This window comes from Nanorana parkeri, unplaced genomic scaffold, assembly GCF_000935625.1.
Source record: "Nanorana parkeri isolate BGI_ZX_2015 unplaced genomic scaffold, ASM93562v1 scaffold344, whole genome shotgun sequence".
In the NCBI taxonomy this organism is placed as follows: Eukaryota; Metazoa; Chordata; class Amphibia; order Anura; family Dicroglossidae; genus Nanorana; species Nanorana parkeri.
In genome coordinates, this window is record NW_017306612.1 from 578,789 (window position 1) to 589,745 (window position 10,957).

At 46.0% G+C, this 10,957-nt stretch overlaps 1 protein-coding gene across 1 annotated transcript in view; it reads left to right on the forward strand.

Annotated features, from left to right (window-relative positions):
* FBLN5 (fibulin 5) overlaps positions 1-10,957 on the forward strand; it is a 29,934-nt gene that overhangs the window by 11,770 nt on the left and 7,207 nt on the right. Inside the window, 1 exon segment of the mRNA XM_018558495.1 lies at positions 2,608-2,730. Within this exon segment, the coding sequence (XP_018413997.1) occupies positions 2,608-2,730 (123 nt within the window).

The window sequence follows — 10,957 nt, forward strand, 5'->3', positions numbered from 1 at the left end:
CCCCCCTTCAGATCTCCCCAGCTTTCCCTGAATCTCTGGAACTCCGTGTTCCCGAGGACGGTCCTGCGACTGGTTGTTTTGGCTCTTAGCGGCTCTTTCCTCGTAACTATAAGTATACAATGAGCCGCGATCCAAATCTATGAATTTCAGGCTGTCACTTTGTAGCATAGAGGGGTTTTGTATGAAGGCGGAAAATTAGGACTCGTTAAAGCTAATTAGCTCAGCTTGTGTCAGTGTGCCACATGCTTACAGACTGTGCAAAGTATGTAGCTTCCCCTAACAAGTTGCAGAAATATGAGAAAGCCTCTCACCAGTTTGTGGTCACCATTAATGGAGTCATGAGATACTGTGCACCCTGTGTGCCCCCAGAGGGTGACAACCAGAGTCAAAAAGATACGGCACAGAACCATCCATTCCCATCCATCCTTTTGAGGAGTTTATGCTGAAATGTTCCCACCCGCCTTGTCAGATAGTGGAGAAGGAAGCAGTGCTGTATCAGTGATCTGTATACAAGGTGACAGTGTGTTCCATGTCAGATAGTGGAGGAGGAAGCAGTGCTGTATCAGTGATCTGTATACAAGGTGACAGTGTGTTCCATGTCAGATAGTGGAGAAGGAAGCAGTGCTGTATCAGTGATCTGTATACAAGGTGACAGTGTGTTCCATGTCAGATAGTGGAGGAGGAAGCAGTGCTGTATCAGTGATCTGTATACAAGGTGACAGTGTGTTCCATGTCAGATAGTGGAGGAGGAAGCAGTGCTGTATCAGTGATCTGTATACAAGGTGACAGTGTGTTCCATGTCAGATAGTGGAGAAGGAAGCAGTGCTGTATCAGTGATCTGTATACAAGGCGACAGTGTGTTCCATGTCAGATAGTGGAGAAGGAAGCAGTGCTGTATCAGTGATCTGTATACAAGGTGACAGTGTGTTCCATGTCAGATAGTGGAGAAGGAAGCAGTGCTGTATCAGTGATCTGTATACAAGGTGACAGTGTGTTCCATGTCAGATAGTGGAGGAGGAAGCAGTGCTGTATCAGTGATCTGTATACAAGGTGACAGTGTGTTCCATGTCAGATAGTGGAGAAGGAAGCAGTGCTGTATCAGTAATCTGTATATAAGGTGACAGTGCGTGTCTAGAGATAGTGGAGAAGGAAGCCGTGCTGGATCAGTAATCTGTATATAAGGTGACGGTGTGTGTCTTGTCAGATAGTAGGGGAGGAAGCAGTGCTGGATCATTATCTGTACATAGGGTGACAGTGTGTGTCTAGAGATAGTGGAGGAAGCCGTGCTGGATCATTATCTGTACATAGGGTGACAGTATGTTCCTGTCAGACAGTAGGGGAAGAAGAAATACCGGTCTGTAGGAGGCATCTCACCCAACATCAGGGAGAGCATACTCCCCGATACCGTCCCTTGTGGGAATTGAACTCGGGACTCCATTTTTAAGAACTTAGTTTTTCTGCTACCTTTAAGTGGAAATCCTGTGAAACATATAAAAAGGTACAAGAAGGGGGCTGCCATTGACGGTTCTTTTTAAAAGGGGTGAACTCCTGCGCTAATAGGTAGTCAATCAATGACCTGTGATGTGGCCAGCGAGGTCGGACATCATAGTCCATTTAGCGGTAGAGTAAGGCCCCTTTCAAACACGAATACCCCTGCTGATCGGAATCGAGAGGCGCCCGTGTGAAAGGGGCCTGAGAATTAGGATGACCACCCTGAAGCTTTCATCTTCAAACACAAGTCGACAAGAGCAGCTTCCACATTTAACATTGCGACAGGTTCCCTTTAATGCAGTCATGACTCCTCCTGCCACCGTTATCGGTGACAATCGTGTAAATGCTACAAATCAACCAAATACAAAACACGGGTACGTTCGCAGTGCAGCTATTGGCTCCTCGGGGAACAATCGTATGAGTTTTTTCCCGCGGCGGGCCGTCGCTGAAGATTGGAATAGGGCGCCGCGCCAGGATATTTTTGGAATGCGTTGGGACCAGCGAGCCAAAATATTCCGATCTGATTTACAATGATGTGCAACTCGCTCTTGCGGCATGTATTGGCAGGGACTTGGACGAGAAGAATGCGGGCAGTTAGTACGTGTAAATCATTGTGGAGTAATGACTTGTTTATTCCCGAATTAACATTTAACATCTGGGGAAGAGCAGTGAGCATGAAGGCGGCCATGACAGGGAGCGGGAGATACTCTTAAAGTCTCAGAGATTCTCATCAGTCCTTGTGCAATAGAGGTGATAGTGTAGCCTGACTATTGCGTTGTATAATACATTGTGGGCTTGTTCACTTCAATGCGGCTTGCTGTATTTTTTGCGTTTGCAGTGGAACGGAACGCAGGCAAAGTTTTGCCACGCGTCGAATCGCACTGCAGGCGGGGGAGGGGGGGGGGGGCTGTCTGCAGTGCCATTCAATTCAATGCACCGCCACGCCCCCTCCTGCCCCAGAACGCAGGGGGAAGTTTTGTGAGGGATTGGCGAGTGCGTTGCAGCAGCTACCGCTCTGGAACGCACCACATTCGGTGTGAACAAGCCCTGTACTGCCATGGCATTATAGAATATAAATCAATGGGTTCTTATTATCGAATGTTCTTCTCTTTGCAGATATTGATGAGTGTGCGAGTGAATCTCATCACTGTAACCCCACCCAGGTGTGTATAAACACGGAGGGAGGATACACATGCTCCTGTACGGAGGGGTATTGGCTGCTCGAGGGACAGTGCTTGGGTAAGATCTTTTATCGGTTTCTTTCCAAATGAATGCGTGTGACTGAAACCTTCCACAGACTGAAGTGCTGCTGCACCCAAAACTTTTTTTTAATGGGGAGGGATTAAACCCCCCCGTCAGGTATTTATTGCCTTCTGTGTCCCCATTAGTGAGATTTGCCTCCAATGGGGACACTAGTTCTGTTGACCCTGCTGACCACCAGGGATTTCCCTCACTTTTGGGGGGACTTCCGCTCGCTTCCTGTTGTGGCTTTGGTACAGGAAGTGAAGAAAAATCTCCCTAATAGGAAACGTATCGCAGAAATAAAAGCAGATAGGGGTTATAACTAGAGTAGAGCTGCAGCTAACGATTATTTTCAAAATCGATATGCACCGATACCGGTTTTTCCGTATCTTGTACTAATTATTTTTTTCCCCGGTACTCACCGATACCGAATACAAATAGTCACATTAGGGAAGCCAGGCGGTGTGTAATGACTTGCCACCCGGCTTCCCAATTTGCAGGGAAGTCGTCTCCATGCTTCTCGTCACTAGGTGACGAGAAAGCATGGAGCCGGCTTCCTGGCCAATCAGAGTGCTTCCAGATTGGTCAGCTTCCCAACCAATCAGGAAACCGGGCAGAGAGTCATTACATGCTGCCCGGATTCCTGATTGGCCGGGAAGCCGGCTCCATGCTCCCTAATCACATGTAACGAGGGAGCTGGCTTGACGGCCAATCAGGAAGCTGGGCAGCATGTAATGACTCGCTGCCTGGCTTCCTGATACCGGAAGCTCAAGTATCAGGCTAGGTATTGGAGCATTTGGGCCAGTACGAGGACTCGCCCCAAATACTCGGCTTTGGCACCGATATTAGTATCAGTGCATTCCTAGTTATAACCGTCACTTACCATATCCAAAACTATAAAAAAAAAAAAAGATTTCAGTTTTCTTTAAGACGGTGTCACCCAGAGCGGCCACCGGGTGACACCCCGCTGTAACGTACTTTTAGCTGCCGGTGGCCATCTTGGTGAGAGAGGAGGGGACATTCACCAGGCGGGATAAGATATGCCGCCGGGTCCTCTCCTCTCTTGTGCAATGTCAGGCTGTCGGTCCGTGACCAAGTGCCCAACTTTTCAGAGGGGGTGACACCAAAATGACTGTCAGTAATGTTGGTGTCACTCCCTCCAATGGTGTTGCCTGGTTGCGGGCCGCACCCCCCTAGTGACGCCTCTGGCTTTACATACTATTTGTTTACATGATTACATTTTTTTTTTTAATTCAAGCCGTGTGTGTACCTGAATATGACCTGGTATCAGCCTAAGAGGAGACAGAGGTGTGATAGAGAGAGGATCTCATCAGTCGCTGCTTCTCCTTTTTCTGTCCAGTCAGAGGCTGGGGGAGGGACAAGACCTGGAAGTTACTGAACTGCAGAAGATTCCAATCGGGTCTTCTGCCATGTCAGACAGGGCTGTGCAACGTGGCAGAGCTGTGTAAAGCTCAGGAGTGGATGCACACACATACCAATCCTTTAGCAGGTAAAACACCTGTAATATATTTGATCCGTGTATTCCGCCATTCGTCTGGAGTTCAGGATCAAGTCTGAGTTGTGTTTGATTCTTATAGTTATTGGGGGGTGACTCTGATGGGCCTGGGAGGGCGACTCTGATGGGCCTGGGAGGGCGAAACTCTGATGGGCCCGGGGGATTACTCTGATGGGCCCGGGGGTGTTCCACAGTCTATGAAGGGTAGATAGAGAGGAAAGAGACTTTCTGCCTCGTGGAATATTACTGTGACTGTTTTGTTTGAACCTTATTGCCGTTCTTTCCCGGCGAGTTGGGACTCGGCCTCGTGTATGAAGAGTGTTTTGTATTAATATGAAGGATGTCTGAGTCGAGTTATCACATTGTACTCCTACAGCTGGATCTGATGTCTTCATAGCAGGCAGTAATACAGCGGTTGGATAATTTAATACCTCCAAGTAACTTAATAAACCACAAACCCAGCTGTGCAACAGACCCCACGTGTGCCGGTGTGCAAAAACATCCGTACCACATACTGGACCCTTATTCATCCAAAGCAAGAGCTCCTAGCAATGGTACCCCATCCGTGGTGCAATTCTTGGGCCATTGCCCATCTTCTCCGCACACGGGTAGCAGGGAAGAGGTGACATTGGTGGGAGGATGAAGGGGGGACAGATTGATGATGATCACATCTCGTCGCTCAATATCGCTTGTAGCTCGTCGCTGGTAGCTTGTCGCTCCTACATGACCCTTTTTTCGAGCGATTTTGCTCCTGATTGCATACAGCCCAATAGCGACAAGTCGCTCAATATCGATCATATAAAATCGCGCGGAAAATTGCACGATTTTCATGCCGCTCAGTGTGCATGGGGCCTTAGTGATCAGTCTGCTGCAGGCAGGAGGAAGCGTTTCCTCAGTCTCCCCCTCCCCCAGTGATCAGTCTGCTGCAGGCAGGAGGAAGCGTTTCCTCAGTCTCCCCCTCCCCCAGTGATCAGACTGCAACATTGTAACTTTAAGAAGCTGCAGCAAGGCTGACACTTGTGAACACAACCAAAATCTGCACCAGCACCGGGATTTACATGATTGAAATAATCGTGTCATCTCTGTGCTGACATGCAGGAAGTGCTGAGTCCAGGAAGTAGATGGTGACCCTGGATGATGCCTGCACAAAGGTGGCACGGTCTTTTTGGAGAGTAAAGCTGATGAAGGCATTCAGGGCATCGGGAGAATACTGTAATCTACGTGAGAATTAAAAAAATACCTGAAAGGGTTAAACTAACACATTACTCAGCATGCCGTGCCTTAAGAAAATACATCTGATGCTCACTTTGTGTAATAAAAAAACAAATGACAAGTAGATATAAAATGCTGACACACGTACCTGCCGCAGATTTAAGGCCCCATTTACGCCAGGGCGACAGCGTTTCGGCGCGTTTTTGTGCATTTGTATGCGCATTTCAACGCTGAAATGCGATTTTAAAAAACATGCAAATTCATGTTTCCATTGAAGTCTATAGGAAAACCGAGCTGATCAATGCCACAAAAGTAGCTCAGGGAGCACCTCGGGCGACAGGCGTATTGGAATGCGCGATTTCCGCGCGTTTGCGTGAACGGCCCTATAGGAATGGATGGGATTTTAAATGTTGGTGTTTTCAGCGCGGACAAATCCGCACGACTAATACCCCCCGGTGTGAACGGGGTCTAAATCCTACAAGTCGGGCTGCCGGACTCTGAGGAAAGGCAAAGGTGGTACTTCTGGGTTCCAGCCTGAAGCAGTGGTGTCCACTAGTTTAAAAAATGGGGACTCTGCACCAATGGGGAGGCTGCAGAGCAGAGCATAGCACGGCCAGGACCAAGAGTGCAAATGTAATGTGAATTATTTATATACAGGTGAAACTGGAATAATTAGAATATCGTGCAAAGTTCATTTATTTCACTAATGCAACTTAAAAGGTGAAACTAATATATGAGAGAGACTCATTACATGCAAAGCAAGATAGTTCAAGCCGTGATTTGTCATAATCAGTGGCGACTCTAGGAACAATACATAGGGGGGGCACATAAGATACCACAGTCAAAACTGGGGGGGGCACTAATAATTTTCACCACTAAATCATACCTGTCACTGTCAATAAAATGGGTCTGTCATCCACACCGCACATTACTATGTTTTGTTGCTGTAGAGCTTTGTGATACACATGATCCAGGCACAGTGTGAGGGATGGAGTGCCCCAGACGTAAAGGATATTTAAACCCTCCCGTTTTTTTGTATATATCTCCTGCTAGCAAGCAGTAGATATATGCAAAAAGTTTTTTAAAAAACAAAAACGCTCAAACAGCAGTTTAGACTGACCTGTGTTCCGTGCGCGGTCCCGCGCCGAAAATGAGAAATTTCTCGAGCGGCCGTAAAGGATCTTGGGGGCACGCATTTCTCATTTTCGGCCGGGACGCGACGAGGGACGCAAGGTAAATCTATGGACGCGTGCACCCGCATGCAGACACCGCTGGATCGGAGAAACAGAGCAGTCAGCGCTGGATCGGAGAGCCGCTGCACCGCTGGAGAGAAGGCTGAAAACATCAGGAAAGGAGAGGAAGATCGGAAAAAGAGATATCATTTAAGGTAAGTGCTGACACTAACATTGGGGGGAGGGAAACTTTTTTTTGCATATATCTACTGCTAGCAAGCAGTAGATATATGCAGAACCATAAAAAAAAAAAACTTTTGCAAAGGGTTCATACTTACCTGTGTCTATATATAGATATATAAATTTACAATTTCCAATGAAAACTGGAACAACTGGGGTACATGTCGGGTTGCCACCTTTTCTTCAAGTGAAACCTGAACAGAATATAGAGGAGAGAGCGAGGAGAGGCAGCCAGGAGAAAGAGCAAGAGGAGACAACCAGGGGAGGGAGTATAGAGACTGTCTGTAGAGGACTACAAATCCCAGCAATATATTAGATAATAGACATGTGCACTGCCAAAAAATTTGTTTCGTTTTAAATTTGGATTTGTTTGGATTTGTTAGCGGTAGTTCGTTCGAACGGTCGTTTTTTTTTCCGTTTCTTATTCGTTTCGTTTGTTTGCAGCAAAGTGACATTTGAGGGGGAAAAATGTTTTTCTCCTCCTAATGTCACTTTGCTCCAACGAATAAGAAACGAAAACGAAACGAACGTGCTACCGAATTTCGGAAACGGAAATTTCGGATTAGTTTGCATTCGTTATATCTGTAATTCGGATACATCCGAATTTCCGAAAATTCGTCCGAATTTCGATTCGAAACGAATCGCACATGTCTATTAGATAACAATACAAAATAATATGAAGCTACATACTCTGTGTTGTTCTTGGGTGGCCTGCGCGGGCTCTCGGGTGGCCTGCGCGGGCTCTCGGGTGGGCAATGCAGAATCTCCGCGCTTGCTGGTGACTTTGGAAGCCTCATCTGTCAAAAATTTTAAAGTACTGGCATTGGCACTGAGTGTCTTGTGTCCGGGTGTCAGCTGGCTAGAAACCCGGACACAAAACTCCAAAAATCGTACTGTCCGGGTTAATCCTGGACAGGTGGCAAGCCTTGGTACATGTGAAGTATCGCTGATGTCAGACGGGTGGCTCTGTTGCGACATCTTGCTGCATCTGCCCACAAAGGAAGCAATTCCATAGGGACAGATGGGGCAGCCTCCATATTGATCCCGCTATTATGTCTAGCGGCAGAATCGTCCGTCAGACATGAGCCTACTGTGGATGGCGCCCTTTCCAGAAAACCCAGAGCAATTATTGTTCTGATTGTAGTTCATTGGTTCAAACAAGATGCTTTTTCTTAGTTTGAACACTAGAGGGAGCACTATTTTTATCTCAGCCAAGAGCAGATGACACTATAATAACAATAAGTGTCTCAAACTGCCTGCGATGCATTGATGGAGAATACATTTTTTTTTGGCTAATATAAAGGCTAAAAATGTAATCCATCACCAAGAAAAGAGCACTAAGAGCGGCAGCAGCTCACTAATTAGATAAAATGACATATGCCAATGTCTACATCAACACAGCTAATCATCAAAACTGCCCAGATCTATTTATTAGGAGTGCAGCCATGCAGAAAAATTATCTGCGATGTTCAAGCAAAGGGCTTTGTTTAGAGATCTTAACTCCATACAGCTTTCCCTATGTAGACAGAGATTGACAGAACTAATTTTCCTCCCTTGTTTACTCAACAATGGCAGTGTTAAGGTGACACTAAACTCCGGAGTTAAATGTTAAAAATACATTCAGGTTCCTTAATTATTAACAATGTGTCCTATTTGTCTATCACTCGGCTGTAGATCCTCCAATCATCTCTGACACTGTCCTTCCTTCTGGAGGGGGGCTACGTCTGTTCCCCATGGTGCCTGTGTGTGTTGTAATGTAGTCACCGCTCCAAGCTCGCTCCCGTCATGGACTACAATCTCATGTTTAATTTACTATTTTTTGTAGGGATGCACCAATATTGTTTTTTCGGTATCGAGTACTGATATTTATCTTTCGGTATTTGCCAATACCGAGTAGCAATGCTGGTACTTCCGCTAGCATGATGCCGGGTATACCTGCCATGTCATTACGCGCTGCCCGGCTTTTTGATTGCCCGGGAAGCCAGCCTCATGCTGTTGGCCAGTTTCCCAGCCAAACAGCATGGAGCCGGCTTCCCGGCCAGTCAGACAGTCATTACCCGCCGCCCGGCTTCCTGATTGGCCGTGAAGCCGGCTCCCTGCTGTTTGGCTGGGAAGCCGGCTTCTTGGCCAATCGCACCTGTAGTCCAATCATTCTTCCTACGATCCCTGTAAGCTAACGTCCACACTTCGCTAACGTCCACACTTCGCTAACGTCCACACTTCGCTAACGTCCACACTTCGCTAACGTCCACACTTCGCTAACGTCCACACTTCGCTAACGTCCACACTTCGCTAACGTCCACACTTCGCTAACGTCCACACTTCGCTAACGTCCACACTTCGCTAACGTCCACACTTCGCTAACGTCCACACTTCGCTAACGTCCACAAACTTCAGTATGGACATGGACGGGAGGGACAATCTGCAGGAGCCAGAGCGTTGCACCTACCATGCACTGATCATGGGTGCAATGCTTTACTGGCTCCAATGCAAAAAAAAAAGGTACTTTTTTTTTTCTCTTGAAGACGATGTGCTTATTTTTTACAAAAGTGAACTTTACCTTTTGTCTGTGAGCTCTCGTAAACCAGGACCGCTTGCATGACATTCCTCCTTTTATATGTAGTATGTTTTATTTGCAATTTTACAATGTATTTGTTTATGCCATTTAATGTAGAATTCATTTACATTTCCTTTTGTTTAACTTCAAACCTTGCTTTCCAGTGCAGTATTACGCATATGTTGACACGTAGTATATCCCGCATTAACAAGCAATCTGTTCAGGCAGCCTATTTATTTAGTACCCAACACACTGTGCTGGAAGGAAAAAAAATGTTTTTATATGCAAAACACCACAAGGCACTGTATGTGTGCAGGTCAGTCGGCACCTACTGAATTGTATAGTGGCGTTTTGTTGTAAATGAAAGGCACCCATGCAGGGTGCCATGTGTTGCAGTTCGTTTTATTGCATGTACTCACATAGGTGTGAAGCCTGCCAAAGGGATTATTCACTTTACACAACTGACGAGTGACGAATACATTTTATTTCAACCTTCATATTTTTAAATGCCTTTTCTTCCATATTTTTGTTTTATTATTCTACTAAATTTAGAGAGTTATAAAGTAACCCCCTAGTGGGATCTCTTCATGCCAGATAGGCCACAGCTGCCCTAATGCAGCCCCTTCTACCCCCAGGCCCCATAGCAGCAGCAGCGTGGGCTACTATAGGGATTGTTAACACTGATGACTTCATATCCAATATTGCAATTGTTTTAGATTGTAAGCCCCAAGGGGCAGGGCCCTCCTTACCATTTTGTCTTGTATTGTAATTGTAATGTCTTCCTTATATTGTAAAGCGCTGCGCAAACTGTTGGCGCCATATCAATCCTGTATAATAATTCAATTTTTTCAGCTGAACTTTCAGCAACTATTTCAACTTTCAGGTATAACCTAATGTATCATTATTTTGGATCTAGGGAAGTATTGGTGGGGGGGCGCTCTACCCATAGAAACCCACAACCTGGTGAGGTTTTCTAATCTCAAAAGGCAGCTCTCCATCATCAAGGGTATCCCATGGGTCCCCAGAGCAATCCAAAGAAAGGGTGTGAAGGGCGAGAGTGCCACAATGTAACTAGTCCAGCATAAATGTATCAAATAAATTAATATTTTGACTTCTATATTATATTAATTTTATATGTATCCATACGATGGAGGTTAGACAATACTGTTGGATACATGCATGTGCTGCTTGTTCAGTTTTGCGCATGATTCTTTTTAGATTTACATCTGGCAAATCGCCACAAGATGTTTATTTCCAAAAACTCCTAATGAGCTCATTTTAGCTTTATACCGATATTGTTTTTACAATTTATGTTTCTTAGCCCCGATGAAAGAGTTGTGAGGACCCATAATGCATTGCCCATTTCTTACAGATTAATACATTTATACTGGACTGACCATATTGTTGTGGTGCTCCACTCTTCACATCCTTTCTTTGGATTATTTTGGATCTGGAAGCAGCACGTACGTTAGAAGAGGCTGAGCCCTAAAAGATATCAGATACTGGTGGAAGGAGGGGGGAGGGGTT